The sequence below is a fragment of the Grampus griseus genome, assembly GCF_964374135.1.
Source record: "Grampus griseus genome assembly, chromosome: 12".
NCBI classification, from domain to species: Eukaryota; Metazoa; Chordata; class Mammalia; order Artiodactyla; family Delphinidae; genus Grampus; species Grampus griseus.
Genome location: NC_139006.1, coordinates 65,494,683 through 65,516,239, shown reverse-complemented (window position 1 = coordinate 65,516,239; position 21,557 = coordinate 65,494,683). Strand labels below are relative to the sequence as shown.

General features: G+C 41.5%; 1 protein-coding gene across 1 annotated transcript in view; it reads left to right on the top strand.

Annotated features, from left to right (window-relative positions):
- MYO5B (myosin VB) overlaps window positions 1-21,557 on the top strand; it is a gene marked incomplete at its 5' end in the record, with an annotated part of 386,267 nt that overhangs the window by 155,305 nt on the left and 209,405 nt on the right. Inside the window, 2 exons of the mRNA XM_082667157.1 lie at window positions 1,437-1,547; window positions 19,338-19,509. Of these exons, the coding sequence (XP_082523283.1) occupies window positions 1,437-1,547; window positions 19,338-19,509 (283 nt within the window). The remainder of the gene's footprint in view (window positions 1-1,436; window positions 1,548-19,337; window positions 19,510-21,557) is intronic.

Sequence of the window (21,557 nt, the reverse complement as noted above, 5' to 3'; positions counted from 1 at the left end):
CAACCGACTTTGGCTTTGTACCCTGAGCTGGGGTATCAGTGATGCAAGTTGGTGGTGGTTTGCTTTCCCATTAACTGGTGTTCTGAATCTCTTGCCTCACGACTTTCACTCCTCGATCCTGAATTAGAGACAAGTGTAGCAGGGGCCGGGCCTTGCTTTTAAAAACGGCCAGTGATCACGTGGAGCAAACTGCTGTAAGAAAGCAGGACCACAATCAGGTCGGCAACTGACCGGCCACAGGGCCTGTGCTTTGCTGTCCCTCCACAGGGGAGGTGGGTTGTGCTGACATAAGCACACATTCTGGCTGGCCTCTGGTCTTAAGAACTATTAATTTCAGGAGTATTAATTTTGCTAAAAATATTCTGTGGCCATTTTATCGGTATATATATGATTATACATAAATACAAATATATAAATATAATTATATATAAAAATTTAAAAATATATATACTGGGAGGGGGGTATGTGCCCGTGTACACAGACAGCTTCTCAAGCAAATAGGCCCTGTGGAAATCGCATACCTATGAGACAAATACTGAGAAAACGTGTCTGACAGAGGTAAGGGGCGTGGTGCCGAGAGGGACAGCCACTAGTAGATGCTGCCGTTTGGTACATCAGACCCGTGGTTCTCCCCAGCTGCACGTTACACTCACCTTGGAGCTTTCATGTCACCTCAAATGCTGCTTGGGTCTGAGGTGAACCCCGACCTGGTCTTTTCAAGGCTCCCAGGTGATTCTAATGTGCAGTCAGGGCGGAGAGCGCCCGAGTGACATTGACAGTGCCTCCCACTCACCAAGGGCTGCGTTCTTCCCTGCCAGGATTTGGCCAGCTTAATGACCTTGCGGACGCTTGATCCGGATGGGGGCTGGGGAAGGATGCATGAGATTTGTGGGTATGTTCGTGGCTTAAAGAATGCACAACTAAACTGAGATTGCTGACAACTCAGGAATATATTAACAGTTTCAATTTGCTGACCACTTTCACTTCTGCAGGAAAATGGCTTTGACCCTGAATGCAGAATATCAAAGCAGAGATTCCCAAGCTCTGAAGACTTGCTACATTGTCTTGTTGGGTTTTGCATGTGTTGTCTTAATCTTTGTTTGCAGCACACTAGACACTCCCTCTGACGTTGCAATTTTGTACCACCTTTTGAGATAATGGTGTAAAACTCTGGATATAACCAAATCTAGGCTTGGCATTCCCCTGGTAGAATTTGAATTTCATTGATCTGTGACATTCTGTTAGGATCTAGAAGGAGTCCTCTGTAACCAATCTTGTGAGTTGTCTCTTGTCGTGGTATTGAATCGCCTTGTACCTTGAAATGAGAAGGGAGGGAAATGTGTGCAGATGACTTTAAAAGTTCTGAGGGCCCCTCATAGAGAGCATACCTGAAAGCTCCTCTTAGCATCTAAGTTTCTTCTCTTTTAATCTTTCAGTACACAAGGGTCTGGATCCCTGACCCCGATGAAGTGTGGCGCTCAGCTGAATTAACCAAGGACTACAAGGAGGGTGAGAAGAGCCTCCAGCTCCAACTGGAAGATGAAACTGTGAGTGCAGTGCTGGGGGTGGGAGTGCAGAGCTCTCCTGAGCAGGGTTGGATGCTACATTGTGGCTAGAGCGTGTCCTGCACGGTGGAGCTTCTGAGCCCCTGGTGTCCGTTTTGTTGCTGTTGATGGTGAGGTATGTGAAAGTTGAAACCATGAAGCTGCTGAATGGATGGCCCATTACAAACAAGTGCCCATTGGTGTTAGCAGCTGAGAGATGGCGGGTGACTGAGGCAAGAATCTTCTCGGTGGGGTGGGGGGCACAGGAGGCTTCCCTCCGTGGGGTTGAGGCTCAGTGGGAGGTGAGGGGGAGCCACTTAGCATAAGAGCCAGTGCCTGGTACAGTGGTTGGAGTACCGGCTCTGGACCCAGCCTGCCTGGGTTGGGGTCCTGCCTTGGCCCTTGCTAGCTTTGTGCCCTTGAGCAAGTTAGCAATTTTTCTGTGCCTATTACTTCATCTGTGACATGGGGGTGATAGTTTGTCTAGGGAGCGCGTTAGAATAAAATGAGTTACTGTGTGGCATGTACTTAGAGTCGTGCCTGGCAGGTAAGCCCTCATTACATGTTATTTGCTCCAGTGAGAGGTTTTTTTTTTTTGGCTGCGTTGGGTCTTTGTTGCTGCGTACGGGCTTTCTCTCGTTGTGGCAAGCGGGAGCTACTTTTCGTTGCAGCGCGTGGGCTTCTTATCGGGGTGGCTTCTCTTGTTGCGGAGCACGGGCTCTAGGCGCGTGGGCTTCAGTAGCTGTCGCGCATGGGCTTAGTTGCTCCGCGGCATGCGGGATCTTCCCGGACCAGGGCTCGAACCCATGTCCCCTGCATTGGCAGGCAGATTCTTAACCACTGCGGCACCAGGGAAGACCCGAGAGTTTTTTCGTTAGTTGATTTTCAGGTGGTTTCGCTCAAAAGGAAGACAAGGTAGTAACCAGGAAATTGTATTCCTTCTAGAAGATCTGATTCAGTTTCCCTTTTCATGAGCCTTTTGTCACTACCCTTCCCTGTGATTTGTGCATTTCATGAATATTTGAAGGCTTGCACTGTGCTGGTCATGGGGGTTTATGGGTGATCGGTTGCGGCCCCGCCATTTGTGGGAGCTCAGTGCTGGAGGGCTCAGCGAACGTGAACACAGAGATACGGGAAAGAGCCTAAGGAGGCTGCAGTAGGCGCGGAAGCAGTAGACTAGGTACAGGAGGAAAGTGAGGAGGGAGCTGAGGTGAGGGTGTCCGGGGAGGGGCTGTGGAAAGGAGCCAGCATTGAAGACTCAGGCCCGGGTGGGCGGAGGGGAGCGTCCAGGCAGGAGTTGTGCGCCAGAGCCCCGAGGCCTCAGTGTGTCCCCTTTGAGAGTGTGGAAGGAAGGGAGGCCAGTGCACCTGGAAGCCACTGCAGAAGGGGACAGATGGGACAGCCTGAGGCTGGGGATGCAGGTCGTGCATGCAGGGTTTACAGTAGGGGAGACTGCGAGATGGACAGGCTTTGAACCAAGTGGCCAAAAAAATCAAGATTTGGCTTTGGGATGGGTCAGGTTTGAGGGGCTGCAGAGCTGGCCTGGTCTGGAGTGATTATTGCCTCTCTCTGAACTGCAGGAGCACTGAAACTTTGTCCCCCATCACTTAGCCTTTGATCATTTACTGTCTTACTGTTTTTCCTTCTTCCAAGCTCTTTGGTCCTGTCTTTCTAGGTAGTAATGACCCGCTTGAGAAATGGACCTTGTCTTAATGCTTTGCTCACATGTACTTAACAGTGGGTGGAGATTAACACATTGATTAGCAGGAAGGTTGAACGTCTTCCCCCTCCTAACTTCTGTTTTGTATCAACTTTGAGCACATCCCTTGGTAAACCTGGGACAGTGAGTTGGTTAGTTTGTTAGAAGTTGTTTACACTAAGGTGTGCTCACCTCCCCTTCCCCTTCCTGGCCTGCAGACTTTGCCAGCCTCCTCTTGGTTTTGAGGTAAGAAACAAAATTCCCAACAGATGGAATCATGTTTACCATGTTGAATAACTTTCCACCCCATGCCCAAAACAAAATAAAATTAGTTCACCCACGTGAATGGTATCTTCCACTCCAGCAGATTTCATTTCAGTTGATCTTGTAAGTGGGTGGGTGTTTTTTTAAGAGTTGTATGGAGGGAGTGTCTGCTGTGTTGCTAAAACAGAGCAGATGCTTGCCTCCCCAGTGGAGAATGAGTTCTGCCCTGCGTGACTAATCCTGGCAGCTGCCCAGGACCCCTCCCCTGCTACATGGCCATCAGCTGTAATCAGAAGAGATGGCTGGGGCTGGAGGTTAGCAGTTCTGGAGAAATAATGGGCTCTGAGCATCGGACTCTGTCCAGGTCGCTCGTGGGCTGTGGTTTGTCCACTGCTGGCTCTGGGCTGTCATTAGGAGCGACTCAGCTGAGCTGTGGACCAGAGGCAGGAGAACAGAAGTTGGATGGCTGCACTCTGAATGTTTGAAGAAACTCCTCTGTAGCTAAAAGCATCTTTGATGTACCAGGTTGGCTGAAAAATCCACCCTGGAGTCTCTTTCCCCACCCTCTGCTCCTCCCTCTGAAGTCCAATAGCGTGGGTTTAACTGTATCAGCAAAGGTTGAAAATAAACTAGTTCTCTTCTAAAACAGTAAAGTTCTTAACCTATGGCTTCTACCTTAGCAGTAAGTAACTTGTGTGCTCTGCTCTGTTCAAGGTGTTCAGGCCCCCCAGTGTTCCTCTAAAGATGTTTCTTTTCCCCTGTTGCTTGCTTGCTTCTTATTTATTTGTTTATTTATTTGGGTAAAATATACAGAACATAAAATTTACCGTGTCGACCATTTTTAAGTGCACAGTTCATTGTTGTGCAGCCATCACCACCGTCCATCTCCAGAGCTCTTTTCATCTTGCAAAACTGAAAGTCTGTACCCATTGAATACTAACTCCGTATTTCTCCCTCTACCTGCAGCCCCTGGCAATCCCTGTTCACCTTTGTCTCTGAGTTGGATTCTTCTAGGTACCTCAGAGAAGTGGAATCATATAATACTTGTCCTTTTGTTCCTGGATTGTTTCAGCCCAATGTAAGATGTTTTCTGTTTAAGCCAGTGAGAAGATGGGAAACTTCTTGGGGGAAAAGCATCGTGTCTTCTCTTTTTCTCCCCACGGCTGTGAAGGGTGCAAGGTATCTGGGTGTGCCAACCCTTAGCACAGTACCCTGTTTAGACTGGGTAAAGCACCTCAGTGTATGCAGACCTTTGTGATAAATGCAGCTACCTAATTCTTTGCGTGCCGTGGAGCTCTGCCTGGCAGACCTTCTCTCAGTTGCCCCCACTTCCCTTACAAACTGCTCACCTCCTGCCCTCTACTGGCAGGGAAAACTCTCCCCGTTTCCATGGTTTTGCGTTTAAATTCTGTTTTTCCAAACAAGTTTGTATCCCATATCCAGGGCGAATACTCCCTGTGTGCAAGGCCCTGGCAGTGTTCATGAGTGAGAGAAGGATGGGGAGATGTGAGCTTTAAGAAGAGCAACGTGCTCTTTCTGTGTCTGTGCATATCCAAGCCTGCTAATGTTTCTGGGGCCAGGGCAAGAATGGGGATGTAGCCTATGTCTGTTTAAATATTAGAAGCATATTTTATCAGAATTATTTAGGTAAATCTGACATTTCTAATTCTTGAAAAAATAAAGCATTTAATATATTAAAAAGAAAGTACTTGAATCTCTACTATTCGGTCTCCATCTAGCTGCCAGTATAAAGAACTGCTACCTTGCGTTGGGCATGTCATGTCTGTACCTACATATAAACAAATTTAAGAGGAATGTGACTTGTTCAGTACTGCAGGGTGTTCCTCATGAGTCAGGTTGGCAGTGGTTGCAAATACTGTACTAATTTGTGAGCACCTCTGAAACCACAATTAGAATGTGCAGAGAAGCAAGGCATTGGATATTCGACCCAACTGGGAACCCGTGTTTCATTATGTGAGAATTTTTTTTGCATTTGTGCTATCTGGAAGGAAGGATTAACAAGATAATTTGTCTTTCCTTTTATCTAAACGTCTTTGCTGCCCAATGCCTCCCCACGCTCCAAAGCAGTGTCTGTCTCTGACATTGGTGATGTTATAGCCCACCACCCTTCAAGGTGCCTGGACACATTTGTCTTATTTCAAGGACACAGGGCAAGAGGTGTGCAGAAGCATTTCCCTGGGGCCTGATGGCATTTGTCACAAGAGTGTATGTTGAGGGTTGCAGATCTCACTGTGTCAGCACTGAACGCTGATCCCAGGTGACAGAGGTACCATGTGTTCTTTAATAAGGTTATATTTTGCGTTTGTGATGTTGGAGCCCTTTAAGATGCACGGTCCAGGGAAGGGCCCCTCTTGCTCAGGTCTAAGGATGGTACCAAACATATCAGGGTATTATAGCGAGGAAAGAGCAAACATGGTTCTTCAAGTCAAGAAGCGACAGACTCACAGAAGAGCTAGGACTGTTGTCCTTACACATTGGTGTACTCAGACCGCATACCCTGAGAGTGCTCACAGAGCTCACATAAACCCCGTGCACAGAGCTGAGAGTATTTGGTGATACTTCTCTGGTACCAGCAAAGCCTCTTAGTGCACGTGACTTTGATTATTTCTGTTTTCTTCTTGTTTTACTGGTTTTTCCATTCTTTTTTACTTTTGTATTGGTTTATGGATCATCTGATACTTTTTATCTTTATTTTGTTCTCAATTGCTCAGTAATACACCAATGAGACAGTATTACACTTTGTTGATTGGATGGCAAGGATAATATGGAAGACAATATTTATATCGTACATATGCAAAAAAAGTTTCCTTAAAGTTATAAAATAACACATTGCATATAAATATCTATTGGTAATATTGTTGCCAATACAATTAGTTATCTTGTCTACAGTGGTATTTTTTTAAATTAATATATTGTAAAATACACATAACATAAAATTTACCGTCTTCACCATTTTTAAGAGTACAGTTCAGTGGCATTAAGTACATTTACATTGTTGTGCAGTCATCACTACCATCCATCTCCAGGTGGATCTCTGTTACTTAGTTACTATCATTGACCTCTTCCCCTGCTGTATTCATGATCTTTTCCATCAGTTAGGATACTTTGCCTGGCTGCTTCTGCTTAGAGGTTGGTGAAACAGTGATATTTGCCCCCAAGGGACATTTGGCAATGTCTGGATACATTTTTGGTTGTCATAACTGAGGAGGGAGGTCTGCCATTGGCATCTAGTGATAGGTAGAGAGCAGGAATGTTGTTAAGAGGTCCCTCCCCCAAAGAAACAACTATCAGTCCTAAATGAAAACAGTGCCAAAGTTGAGAAACCCTGGTTTAAGCCTGTAGAGGAAATGGTCCTGGACTCGCCATTGCTGAAAGACACCATGTTAAAAGCTAAACTTTTATAATTCCATATTCTAACAGAATGTGTAAATTGTTTTCCCTGAAATAAATTGAAATCAAAAGATTATTTTTGACTTCACATTTTTATACTGCTGTAATTTTGTTTATAATTTAAACTTCATAATTGCCTATTTTCATTTGTGCTTTTTTTCCTTTAATTACTTGCATCACCATTCATTCATTAGAAACAGTTATTATTGAGCAATTATTATATGCCAGGGTCTGGTTATACAGCAGTGAAAATGGTACATCTGTACCTTTGTGGAGCTTTCAGTCTAACTTATACTGATTGTAATACATACACAAATATAGGCTTTAGAATATGAAAAGTTCAAGGCCAAGAATCTTTAGAAATCCATTAGAAACATGGTAAGGTGCTTGACTCTACCCCACTGCTCCCTCTGTCTTCACTCCCCAACCCCACACACTTTTTTGAAACCCCCTTGGGCAGCTACCTCAGAGTTTCTTGCTGACTTACTAAAGCAGGGACACTTACCATGGTAGAGGTGGCATGCAAACGTTCTACCATGGTTCTCAGCCCCCTTGCAGGTTATGTGGGACCCCATGATTACTTCCGTCCAGAGAGCTCTAGGTAGAATTCCTGTCTGTCACTTCCAGGCAGAAGCATAGAAGAGCCTATGGGAGTTTGCCATGCTCTCTTCTTCCTCTGCCTGGTGACGGTGGAGGCCACGTGTTAATGTCTGGTTGACCTTGTGGAGCAGAGCTTCCATCCCATCCAGCCTTGGGTACCTAGCATGAATGAGAAAGAAACCTTTGTGGTACTGAGCCGCTGAGATTTCAGGGTTAATTTGTTATTTCTTCATAACCTAACCCTTCCTAACTAAGAAGTTCACATGAGTCACAGAGTATTTTATTTTTCAAGTAATTGCATGCCTGTACTTAGGCCTGGGCTAAGTGATATGAGGTGAAGAATAAGAAGGTTCTTTTTGTGTGTGTGTGCGGTACGCGGGCCTCTCGCTGTTGTGGCCTCTCCCGTTGTGGAGCACGGGCTCCGGACGCACAGACTCAGCGGCCATGGCTCACGGGCCCAGCCGCTCCGCGGCATGTGGGATCTTCCCGGACCGGGGCACGAACCCGTGTCCCCTGCATCGGCAGGCGGACTCTCAACCACTGCGCCACCAGGGAAGCCCAAGAAGGTTCTTTTTAAGAAGCATGATCTTTTTGGAGACTGGAGAAGATGGAGCTGTAAGATTTAAACACAACTATCACAGAATAAGACACAGCAGAGCATTCATTAAGTGAATGTTTTTTGTATTCGTTTAGGACATAATGTAAACTGGGCTTTTAGTATGTGCTAAATGAACCTGGAGCCACACACTTGCTATTATAGTAAGTGTAAGTGGATTCAAGCTTTGAGGTCTCTTATTTTCCAGGAGGATAGCTCAGAAAGAGAACACAGAAGAGAACACACCCACATCGACTGACCTAAGATAAGTCCTTTAGACCAATAAAGTTGGAAGGGCCCTTAAAGATTGTTGGGACCAGTCCTCCCATCTTACAATTAGGGAAGCTGTTGTCTGTGGAAATGAAGTGATGGACTCAACACCTCAGAGCAGTTAAGTTCAGTGGTTCTTAAGTTTGGCTGCATGATAGAAACCCCCGAGGAGCTAAAAAAATTTTTACAAAGCTCCAGCACAACCAGACTTCTTAAATCAGAGTTTGGGGATGGGACACAGCATAGTATCTTTTTGCAAGCTCCTCATGGGATTCCAAGGTGCAGGAAGGGTTGAGAGCCACTGCTTTAGCTGACAGCCAGGACTTGAATACAGGGTTTAACTCCTAGTCGGTCTCCATTTCTGTGAGCCATGTGGCACCTCAGGGTCAGTACCAACTGCTTGCCTCCTGTTAACTCTGTTTTTACCAGCTTATCTTTTCTCTAGATCTTCTTCTTCTATGGGTAGATAAAGAAAACTTGTTTCTCCTACTCTACCATATATGCTGATTAGTAGCTCCAAATCTTTGTATTGGGATTTGTCATTTGAAGATGTTTTTATGATTATGTTCTCTTGCTGTGGTACCATGTAACATGGACATGAGTTGAGGTGTGGGAGAGGTCATGAAAAGATCAGACATTTCATTCAACTGGTATTTTTAAGCACCTACTAAGCATTATAGAATCACAGATCTACTGAGTTTAGAGCAATCTAGACCAGCACTCTCCAAGAGAACACTGTGCTACAGTTGGATGTTCTCTATCTGTATTGTCCAGTATGTCAGTCACTAGCCACATGTGGCTATTGGGCCCTTGAAATGTGGCTAGCATGAGAAAGTGAAGTTTTAATCGTATTTAACTTTAATGAATTCAATTTAAATAACCATGTATTGGCAAGTGCAGGTCTAGACCAATCCTCTACCTTATGCCACCCTCTATATTCTCAAGTGTTGTCCAGTATCATTTTCTAGATAGATGGTGACCAATTGGAGACCCCCACCTGTTCCTGATTCCCAGCTCCTGGCCTTGGAGAGGAGAAGGTCCACTCCAGGTGTGTGACCGAGCATTAATTTTGTGAAGGGTATTAACATTCAGCCTCCTCTTTACCTCCAAAGACCCAGTTATTATGTAGTGAAGTCTTTTGTGCAGAAAGTTCAATGTCTCTGATCGTGTCATAAACCCTTTAATTTCAAATAAAACCATATTAACCGTAAGTGTTCAACCCTAGCAGCGCTGTTAGAATCAAATACCTGTTAGAGAAAGCAATGTGTTCTTAAGGCTCTCATTCCCTCCCTCCCTCGCCCTGGATATACACAACCCCAGAAGTCTGTAGTTTTAGGATGCTGAGCTTGCAGCTCTCACTTCTTTGCTGCTGCTCTGGGCATTTTTATTCCTTATCAATTTTACTGTAACCAATACCATTGACTTATTTTTGGACCATGTTTTCACAAAACTGCCTATGCCTTTCCCTCCATACGCTTGGGGGGAGAGTCTTTTGAGGGGAGATTCATCTGAGAAAATATGGAATGCCAGCATTTCTGCCTCAGGGTTTAAAGATACCAGGCTCAGGTCCCAGCTTTCTGATCTGAAAAATGAGGGGTTGTCTGGGGGAGCTCTGTGGCTCTGCACCTGGCTGCCTCTGTGCTGCTTACCAGGGAGGCAGGGTGGAGAGCCATGTGGGAGACCAGAGCAGACGCGCTCCTGCTGGGCAGAGGGACATCCGCATTGGGAAGTCTTTCAGAGGACTCAGGGAGGAACATCTGGTTAGAGTCCCAGTGACACCACCCACTCTGCTGGAGATGAAGGGGATGAGGGAGCAATTCTAGAGTTTAATGAGATAAAAATCAACTCTCATCAGTCTCCATTTCCCACTTGTTTCCCACCTCTTGGAAATTTTATCTGCATCTTCATGGTAGTTGTTTGCTGGTCTCCTGTATGAAGTAAGTTTGATAAGAATAAAAGAGCTTTTTCACAGAAAGAAAAGAGCCTTGATTAATATTTTAAAAATCCCAACAACAGAAAACTGTACAAAAGAAAACCTCACTAACACAGGTAGCCATTGATATTTTGTCGGGACGTTATTCCAGTCAGACTTTAATATACAGTTTTAAATAAATGGAATCCTATCATAGATTTCATACTGTAACATGCCTTTTGTTAGATGCAGCAGAATGCCGTGGGTAGCTGCCTGACCGTAAATATCGGGCTGTGTCGTGCTTTACTTCTGTATTTACAGCTTCGGGAGTTGATACATTTGCTCATTTGTAAGATTGTCTCCTGGGGCCAAGGACAAATATATTTATGAAAAATTCTGACAAGGTGTTGCCACCTGCCCTCCAGAAAAGTTAAATCAGTCTGAACCCTTTTTGCTCACACCCATCCTGGGTGTCAGTAGTTTTATGTACTTTTGCTTAGCTGATGGATAGTGGTGCTAATAATCTTTTATTTGCGTCTCTTTTGTTAATGGTGAAGTTGAATAGTTTTTCACATATCGTCCATTTGTAGTTCTTACTTTGTGACTTGTATTCCGTGCACAGTTTTCTGTGAGGGTATTGGTTTTCTTTTTGATTTCTTACAACTGTTTGGATGTTAAGAGTATTCTATTAAATAATGCAGAATAACTGTTCCCTTCTCTCAATTTACTCTACATATGGTGTGTTTTATGATGGTTTTAAAGTTTTAGGTTATAGTCAAATTAATGAGTATTTCCCTACATTGTTCTGGCTTTTGTCTCACCCCTTAAAGGTACTTCCTTTCAAAGCTTTTACGAAGATTTGCCCACATTTTCTTATTGGTTTTATTTTTCTTTTTCCATTTAATTTCTATTTTCTTATTGGTTGGTTTTATTTTTCTTTTTTCATTTAATTTTTTTTTTTTCATCTAAAATTTATTTTAATATGAGGGAGAATAGAACATGGACTCAATTTTTTTTTCCTAAATGGCTGCAAGTTTACCTACCACTACTGAAAAATCCCTTTTAACATTAATTTGCTATTTTGATGTCATCATGAATAAATTACCCATACGTGCTTGCATTTATTTCTGGACCTGCTATTATGTTTCATTTATCTGTCTATTTTAAAACCATTACCACAGTACTTTAATTTAAACCAATGCCATAGTAGCTTTAATAATATACCTTAATATCTGGTAGTACAAGTCCCTCTAAATGTGGGACAGGAGAGAGCACTGAAAGACTTGTATAGAATAGTGATTCTTAAAATATGATCCATAGGGACTTCCCTGGTGGTGCAGTGGTTAAGAATCTGCCTGCCAATGCAGGAGACACGGGTTTGATCCCTGGTCCGGGAAGATCCCACATGCCGCGGAGCAACTAAGCCCGTGCGCCACAACTACTGAGCCTGTGCTCTAGAGTCCACGAGCCACGACTACTGAGCCTGTGCCACAACTACTGACGCCCATGCGCCTAGAGCCTGTGCTCCACCACGAGAGAAGCCACCACAATGAGAAACCCGTGCATGGCAAGGAAGAGTAGCCCCCGCTCGCTGTAACTAGAGAAAGCCTGCATGCAGCAGTGAAGACCCAACACAGCCAGAAATAAATAATTAATTTAAAAAAAATGATCCATAGGCCACCAGTACAGAACTACATGGGGATTTTTAACAACTGATATTCCTGGTCCCTGCCCAAGAGCTCCTGAACATAAGTTGTGTTGAGGAAACTTATTTATTTATTTACTTACCTAGCTAGCTAGCTAGCTAGCTAGCTGCGCCGGGTCTTACTTGTGGCATGTGGGATCTTTAGTTGCGGCATGTGAACTCTTAGCTGCGGCATGTGGGATCTAGTTCCCTGACCAGGGATCAAACCTGGGCTCCCTGTATTGGGAGTGCAGAGTCTTAGCCACTAGACCACCAGGGAAGTCCCAAGGAAACTCTTCTTACAAGCTCTCAGATGATTTTTAAGAACACCATAAGATACTTAACACTCAGATACAACACGGTAAACAACAGTCAAGTTCCTTCTGTTTAAATAGTAAAGAACACTACCTTTTTATTCATTTCATCTTTTTTCACACACACACACACACACACACACACACACACACACACTGTATTTTATTTTTACAAGAGATAAACTGACACCAAGCATTGTAAATAGATGACCACAACAAAAGCAACAATGATTATAATTACCAAACACGAAACACACTCATACTATGTCATAATATTGACATTCAGTCCAGTAATCCTCCACTGCAACAGCTCCTTTACTTTGCAGTGAAAATTGATTTGTATACTTTTTACATCTGAGTCCTTGTGGGATTTTTTTTTTATTCAAACAGAAAGTCACAAAAATTATAATCATCCTCATCAGTTCACTCAGTTCCACGTAATTAATTATTTTTTTCATCGTGATCTTTTGTTAGCACTTTTATGAATTCATCAGTTTTCCATTAGAGTTCTGAAAATGCTTATTCATTCAGTTCAGCAGTATAGTCAGTTACCAGAAACGTGTACTTGTCAGATTCTTTTCCATGAATTCCTTGAAGATGAAACCCTTTTATAGGAACATATTTGCAGAAGCATCAGAGTACACCCAGAACTGTCTGTAAATGACAAAAGACTTAAAAATGACCATGGTTAAAGATTTGATGAAAGTTCATAATAATGCAATTGACAAGGAAATTTAGTTATTTCTGAGATATACATTTTAAAGTAATAACTAGAATTAGGACTTATAACATTATACCAGAACATATAAGATTTTTAGAAATTTCATGTAATGTCTGAAACATTTATATTAACATATTTCCATACAAATAACCCAAAGAAAGTTTAGTATTAGTTGTGTTTTTGTTGTTTGTTTGTTTATACTATAGGTTCTTATTAGTCATCAATTTTATACACATCAGTGTATACATGTCAATCCCAATCGCCCAATTCAGCACACCACCATCCCCACCCCACCATGGTTTTCCCCCCTTGGTGTCCATATGTTTCTTCTCTACATCTGTGTCTCGACTTCTGCCCTGCAAACTGGTTCATCTGTACCATTTTTCTAGGTTCCACATACATGCATTGATATACGGTATTTGTTTTTCTCTTTCTGACTTCACTCTGCATGACAGTCTCTAGATCCATCCACGTCTCAACAAATGACTCAATTTTGTTCCTTTTTATGACTGAGTAATATTCCATTGTATATATGTACCACAACTTCTTTATCCATTTGTCTGTCGATGGGCATCTAGGTTGCTTCCATGACCTGGCTATTGCAAAGAGTGCTGCAATGAACATTGGGGTGCATGTGTCTTTTGGAATTATGGTTTTCTCTGGGTATATGCCTAGTAGTGGGATTACTGGATCATATGGTAATTCTATTTTTAGTTTTTTAAGGAACTCCGTACTGTTCTCCATAGTGGCTGTATCCATTTACATTCCCACCAACAGTGCAAGAGGGTTGCCTTTTCTCCACAACCTCTCTAGCATTTGTTGTTTGTAGATATTCTGAGGATGCCCATTCTAACTGGTGTGAGGTGACACCTCATTGCAGTTTTGACTTGCATTTCTCTAATAATTAGTGATGTTGAGCAGCTTTTCATGTGATTCTTGGCCATCTGTATATCTTCTTTGGAGAAATGTCAATTTAGGTCTTCTGCCCATTTTTGGATTGGGTTGTTTTTTTAATATTGCACTGCATGAGGTGTTTATATATATTGGAGATTAATCCTTTGTCCGTTGATTCCTTTGCAAATATTTTCTCCCATTCTGAGAGTTGTCTTTTCATCTTGTTTATGGTTTCCTTTGCTGTGCAAAAGCTTTTAAGTTCCATTAGGTCCCATTTATTTTTGTTTTTATTTCCATTACTCTAGGAGGTGGATCAAAAAAGATCTTGCTGTGATTATGTCAAAGAGTGTTCTTCCTATGTTTTCCTCTAAGAGTTTTATAGTGTCCAGTCTTACATTTAGGTCTCGAATCCATTTTGAGTTTATTTTTGTGTGTGGTGTTAGGGGGTGTTCTAATTTCATTCTTTTACATGTAGCTGTCCAGTTTTCCCAGCACCACTTATTGAAGAGACTGTCTTTTCTCCATTGTATATCTTTGCCTCCTTTGTCATAGATTAGTTGACCATATATATAGGTGCGTGGATTTATCTCTGGGCTTTCTATCTTGTTCCATTGATCTGTGTTTCTGTTTTTCTGCCAGTACCATATTGTCTTGATTACGGTAGCTTTTAGTATATTCTGAAGTCAGGGAGTCTGCTTACTCCAGCTCCGTTTTTTTCCCTCAAGACTGCTTCAGCTATGCGGGGTCTTTTCTGTCTCCATACAAATTTTAAGATGATTTGTTATAGTTCCGTAAAAAATGCCATTGGTAATTTGACAGGGATTTCATTGAATCTGTAGATTGCTTTGGGTAGTATAGTCATTTTCACAATATTGATTCTTCCAATCCAAGAACATGGTATATCTCTCCATCTGTTGGTATCATCTTTAATTTCTTTCATCAGTGTCTTATAGTTTTCTGCATACAGGTCTTTTGTTTCCCTAGGTAGGTTTATTCCTAGATATTTTATTCTTTTTGTTGCAATGGTAAATGCGAGTGTTTCCATAATTTCTCTTTCAGATTTTTCATCATTAGTGTATAGGGATGCAAGAGATTTCTGTGCATTAATTTTGTATCCTGCAACTTTACCAAATTCATTGATTAGTTCTAGTAGTTTTCTGGTGGCATCTTTAGGATTCTCTATGTATAGTATCATGTGATCTGCAAACAGGGACAGTTTTACTTCTTCTTTTTCAATTTGTATTCCTTTTATTTCTTTTTCTTCTCTGATTGCCATGGCTAGGACTTCCAAAACTATGTTGAATAATGGTGGTGAGAGTGGACATCCTTGTCTTGTTCCTGATCTTAGAGGAAATGCTTTCAGTTTTTCACCATTGAGAATGATGTTTGCTGTGGGTTTGTCATATATGGCCTTTATTATGTTGAGGTAGGTTCCTTCTGTGCCCACTTTCTGGAGAGTTTTTATCATAAATAGGTGTTGAATTTTGTCAAAAGCCTTTTCTGCATCTATTGAGATGATCATATAGTATTTATCCCTTAATTTGTTAATGTGGTGTATCACATTGATTGATTTGCATATATTGAAGAATCCTTGCATCCCTGGGATAAATCCCACTTGATCATGGTGTATGATCCTTTTAATGTATTGTTGGATTCTGTTTGCTAGTATTTTGTTGAGGATTTTTGCATCTATATTCATCAGTGATATTGGTCTGTAATTTCCTTTTTTTGTAGTATCTTTATCTGGTTTTGGTATTAGGGTGATGGTGACCTCATAGAATGAGTTTGGGAGTGCTCCTTCCTCTGCAGTTGTTTGGAAGAGTTTGAGAAGGGTGGGTGTTAACTCTTCTCTAAATATTTGATAGCATTCACCTGTGAAGCCATCTGATCCTGAACTTTTCTTCGTTGGAAGATTTTTATTTTATTTTATTTATTTTTTTGTTTTTGTTTTTTTGCGGTATGCGGGCCTCTCACTGTTGTGGACTCTCCCGTTGCAGAGCACAGGCTCTGGACGCACAGGCTCAGCGGCCGTGGTTCACGGGCCCAGCCGCTCCTTGGCATGTGGGATCTTCCCAGACCGGGGAACGAACTCGTGTCCCCTGCATCGGCAGGCGGACTCTCAACCACTGCGCCGCCAGGGAAGCCCTTGTTGGAAGATTTTTAATCACAGTTTCAATTTCATTACTTGTGATTGGTCTGTTCATATTTTCTGTTTCTTCCTGGTTCAGTCCTGGAAGGTTATACCTATCTAAGAATTTGTCCATTTCTTCCAGGTTGTCCATTTTATTGGCCTAGAGTTGCTTGTAGTAGTCTCTTAGGGTGCTTTGTATTTCTGCGGTGTCTGTTGTAACTTCTCCTTTTTCATTTCTAATTTTATTGATTTGAGTCCTCTCTCTCTTTTTCTTGATGAGTCTGGCTAATGGTTTATCAATTTTGTTTTTCTTCTGAAAGAACCAGCTTTTAGTTGTATTGATCTTTGCTATTGTTTTCTTTGTTTCTATTTCATTTATTTCTGCTCTGATCTTTATGATTTCTTTCCTTCTGCTAACTTTGGGTTCTGTTTTTTCTTCTTTCTCTAGTTTCTTTAGGTGTAAGGTTAGATTGTTTATTTGAGATTTTTCTTGTTTCTTGAGGTAGGCTTGTATAGCTATAAACTTCCCTCTTAGAACTGCTTTTGCTGCATCCCATAGGTTTTGGATCGTCGTGTTTTCATTGTCATTTGTCTCTAGGTGTTTTTTGATTTCCTCTTTGCTTTCTTCAGTGATCTCTTGGTTATTTAGTAACGTATTGTTCAGCCTCCATAAGTTTGTGCTTTTTACCCCGTAATTCATTTCTAACCTCATAGCATTATGGTCAGAAAAGATGCTTGATATGATTTCAATTTTTTTAAATTTGCTGAGGCTTGATTTGTGACCCAAGATGTGATCTATCCTGGAGAATGTTCTATGTGCACTTGAGAAGAAAGTGTAATCTGCTGTTTTTGGATGGAATGTCCTATAAATATCAATTAAATCTACCTGGTCTATTGTGTCATTTAAAGCTTCTGTTTCCTTATTTATTTTCATTCTGGATGATCTGTCCATTGGTTTAAGTGAGGTGTTGAAGTCCCCCACTATTATTGTGTTACTGTCAATTTTGTCTTTTATAGCTGTTAGCAGTTGCCTTATGTATTGAGGTCCTCCTATGTTGGGTGCATATATATTTATAATTGTTATATCTTCTTCTTGGATTGATCCCTTGATCATTATGTAGTGTCCTTCCTTGTCTCTTGTAACATTCTTTATTTTAAAGTCTATTTCATCTGATATGAGTATAGCTACTCCAGCTTTCTTTTGATTTCCATTTGTATGGAATATCTTTTTCCATCCCCTCACTTTCAGTCTGTATGTGTCTGTAGGTCTGAAGTGGGTCTCTTGTAGACAGCATATAGATGGGTCTTGTTTCTGTATCCATTCAGCAAGCCTGTGTCTTTTGGTTGGAGCATTTAATCCATTCATGTTTAAGGTAATTATCGATATGTATGTTTCTGTGATCATTTTCTTAATTGTTTTGGGTTTGTTTTTGTAGGTCCTTTTCTTCTCTTGTGTTTCCCACTTAGAGAAGTTCCCTTAGCATTTGTTGTAGAGCTGATTTGGTGGTGCTGAATTCTCTTAGCGTTTGCTTGTCTGTAAAGCTTTTGATTTCTCCATCAAATCTGAATGAGATCCTTGCTGGATAGAGTAATCTTGGTTGTAGTTTCTTCCCTTTCATCACTTTAAGTATATCATATCACTCCCTTCTGGCTTGTAGAGTTTCTGCTGAGAAATCAGCTGTTAACCTTATGGGAGTTTCCTTGTGTGTTATTTGTCGTTTTTCCCTTGCTGCTTTCAGTAATTTTTCTTTGTCTTTAATTTTTCTCAGTTTAATTACTGTGTGTCTCGGCATGTTTCCCTTTGGGTTTATCCTGTATGGGACTCGCTGCGCTTCTTGGACTTGGGTGGCTATTTCCTTTGCATGTTAGGGTAGTTTTCAACTATAATCTCCAAATATTTTCTCTGGTTCTTTCTGTGTCTCTTCTCCTTCTGGGACCCCTATAATGCGAATGTTGTTGCGTTTAATGTTGTCCCAGAGGTCTCTTAGGCTGTCTTCATTTCTTTTCATTCTTTCTTCTTTATTCTGTTCCGCTGCAGTGAATTCCACCATTCTGTCTTCCAGGTCACTTATCCGTTCTTTTGCCTCAGGTATTCTGCTATTGATTCCTTCTAGTGTAGTTTTCATTTCAGTTATTGTACTGTTCATCTCTGTTTGTTTGTTCTTTAAATCTTCTAGGTCTTTGTTAAACATTTCTTGCATCTTCTCGATCTTTGCCTCCATTCTCTTTCGAGGTCCTGGATCATCTTCACTATCAGTATTCTTAATTCTTTTTCTGGAAGGTTGCCTATCACCACTTCATTTAGTTGTTTTTCTGGGGTTTTATCTTGTTCCTTCATCTGGTACGTAGCCTTCTGCCTTTTGATCTTGTCTATCTTTCTGTGAATGTGGTTTTTTGTTCCACAGGCTGCAGGATTGTAGTTCTTCTTGCTTCTGCTGTCTGCCCTCTTGTGGATGAGGCTGTCTAAGAGGCTTGATGGGAGGGACTGGTGGTGGGTAGAGCTGACTGTTCTTAATTACATCTTTGTATTAATTACATGTGTACAGGTGTCAGTTATATATCCTGTCACTAAACATATTTTGAATATTTATGTAGTCCAAGTGCTATGTATGCTGAGAGTACAAGGATAACACCTTGTATTTGAGATTTGACTTTACGATGTGTGGTCATAGGCCCTAATTACACACACACACACACACACACACACACACACACACACACACACACACACACACACACACACACCCTCAAGCTCCTATTATACTCTAGGTTAAAGTAAAATTACTGCTCGCAGTTAGGTTGGGGAAAAATATGTGGACAACTTGAATGGAATTATGGAGAGCAGTTTGCTAGTTGTAAGGTAATCCAAAAAAAAAAGTGAGTGCGTTGGATGATGGGAGAGAGAGTAAAGAAACAGCAGCATCACATTGGGCAAACCAAAGAAGCTTTCCTGGATGGGAGAAAGAACAGTACGGCAGCTAGAATTAAAGACTCAGTAATTTTCATTGAGAAGCAGAAGAACACTTTGTTAAATCTACCTGTGCTTCCTGAATTTCTCATGTCATTCAGTCTTTTACCTTGATACACTGGGATTATGTTATCAGCAAATTTTCTACCTGAGCTTGTCACTTATGGCAACACAAGTATTTTGTTCAACTCACTTTGTTTAAAACGTGTTATTTATCTTCACTTACGATCATGTTAGGGTAGCCATCCTAGCCAACAAGACAGGACATTGAATACCGGCTAAATGCTTCATAACTGTGCCTTTTTGTGTTTGTCACTTGCCTTTCCTTAGATTCGGGAATACCCCATTGATGTCCAAAGCAACCAGCTTCCCTTCCTGCGGAATCCAGATATCCTGGTGGGAGAAAATGACCTAACTGCCCTTAGCTATCTACATGAGCCTGCAGTTTTGCATAACTTAAAGGTCCGTTTCCTGGAGTCCAACCATATCTACACTTACTGTGGTAAGTGGGGTATCTATTGGCTGTGTGTGTTTGAAAGTGCTTACAGTCTTTAGACTTTACCTGTTAAACTCCAGTGGTTAAGAATCCTACTTTCACTCTCATTATAAGTGCCTCTCACCTGAGACCCTTGAAATGTTTGCAGTCAGTGAATGTGGCTTAATTAGGCTGCCATACCTCTCTGTGGGAGGACTGGTGTTAATCACAGCTCAAGCAGGGAAGAATTGGGCCACACCTTGTGGCTTGATGGTCAGGCACATTCCTGGAATCAGTAGGAAAGCAGTAAATCCACCCCAATGTGCCAGCTCAGGCGTTTGCTCTCACTGTGGAGCGCACTGATGCAAATGCACAGCTGGCTTGTTTTTGTTTTTTATTGACTTTTTATTTTATATTGGAGTATAGGTGATTAATAATGTGTTAGTTTCAGGTGTACAGCGAAGTGATTTAGTTATACATATATGTGTATCTCTTCTTTTTCAAATTCTTTTCCCCTTTAGGTTGTTACATAGTATTGAGCAGAGTTCCCTGTGCTATAAGTAGGTCCTTGTTTGTTATCCATTTTAAATATAGCATTGTGTACGTGTCAGTCCCAGACCCCCTATCTTTCCCCACCACACTTCCTTCTGGTAACTGTGAGTTGATTCTCCAAGTCTGTGAGTCTGTTTCTGTTTTGTAAATAACTTCATTTGTACCCTTTTTTTTTTAAGATTCTGTGTATAAGCGATATCATGATATTTGTCTTTCTCTGTCTGACTTACTTCATTCAGTATGACAGTCTCTGTGTCCATCCATGTTGCTGCACATGGCATTATTTCATTCTTTTTATGGCTGAGTAATATTCCATTGTATATATGTACCACATCTTCTTTACCCATTCTTCTATCGATGGACATTTAGGTTGCTTCCATGTCTTGGCTATCATAAACTGCAGTGAACATTCGGGTGCATGTTTTTGTTTTCTGCTTGAGAAAGGGTTGCCTTTCTGTCTGACCCTCTCACTTGCCCACGTGCAAACATGTGCATGATGAATATTTGTTGAATTCATGATCAGAAACCATGACAAATGCTTTTTTAAATTTACTTTTTAATTGAAATATAATTGATTTACAATGTTGTGTTAATTTCTATATCCTGGTTTATCCCAGGATATTGAATATAGTTCCCTGTGCTATGCAGTAGGACCTTGTTATTTATCCATTCTATATGTAGTCGTTTGCATCTACTAACCCCAAATTCCCATTCCATCCCTCCCCCACCCCACTCCCCCTTGGCAACCACAGTCTGTCCTCTACATATGTGAGTCTTTTTCTGTTTCATAGGTAGGTTCATTTGTGCCATATTTTAGATTCCACATATAAGTGATATCATATGGTATTTGTCTTTCTGACTTCACTTAGTATGATAATCTCTGTTTGCATCTATGTTGCTGCAAATGGCATTATTTCGTTCTTTTTTATGGCTGAGTAGTATTCATATATATACACACGCACATACACACACACACAAATACATAAACACACATACACACAGACACACCCCACATCATCTTTATCCATTCATCTGTTGATGGACATTTAGGTTGTTTCCATGTCTTGGCTATTGTAAATAGTGCTTCTATGAACATAGGGGTGCATGTATCTTTTTGACTTGCAGTTTTGTCTGTATATATGCCCAGGAGTGGGGTTGCTGGATCATGTGGTAATTCTATTTTTAGTTTTCTGAGGAACCTGCATACTGTTCTCCATAGTGGCTGCACCAACTTACATTCCCACCAACAGTGTAGGAGGGTTCCCTTTTCTCCATACATCTCCAGCATTTGTTATTAGTAGACTTTTTAATGGTGGCCATTCTGACTGGTATGAGGTGGTGCCTCACTGTAGTTTTGATTTGCATTTCTCTCATAATTAGCGATGTTGAGCAGCTTTTCATGTGCCTGTTGGTCATCTGTATGTCTTCTTTGGTGAAATGCCTATTTAGGTCTTCTGCCCATTTTTTGATTGGGTTGTCTGTTTTTCTGTTGTTGAGTTGTATGAGCTCTATGTATATTTTGG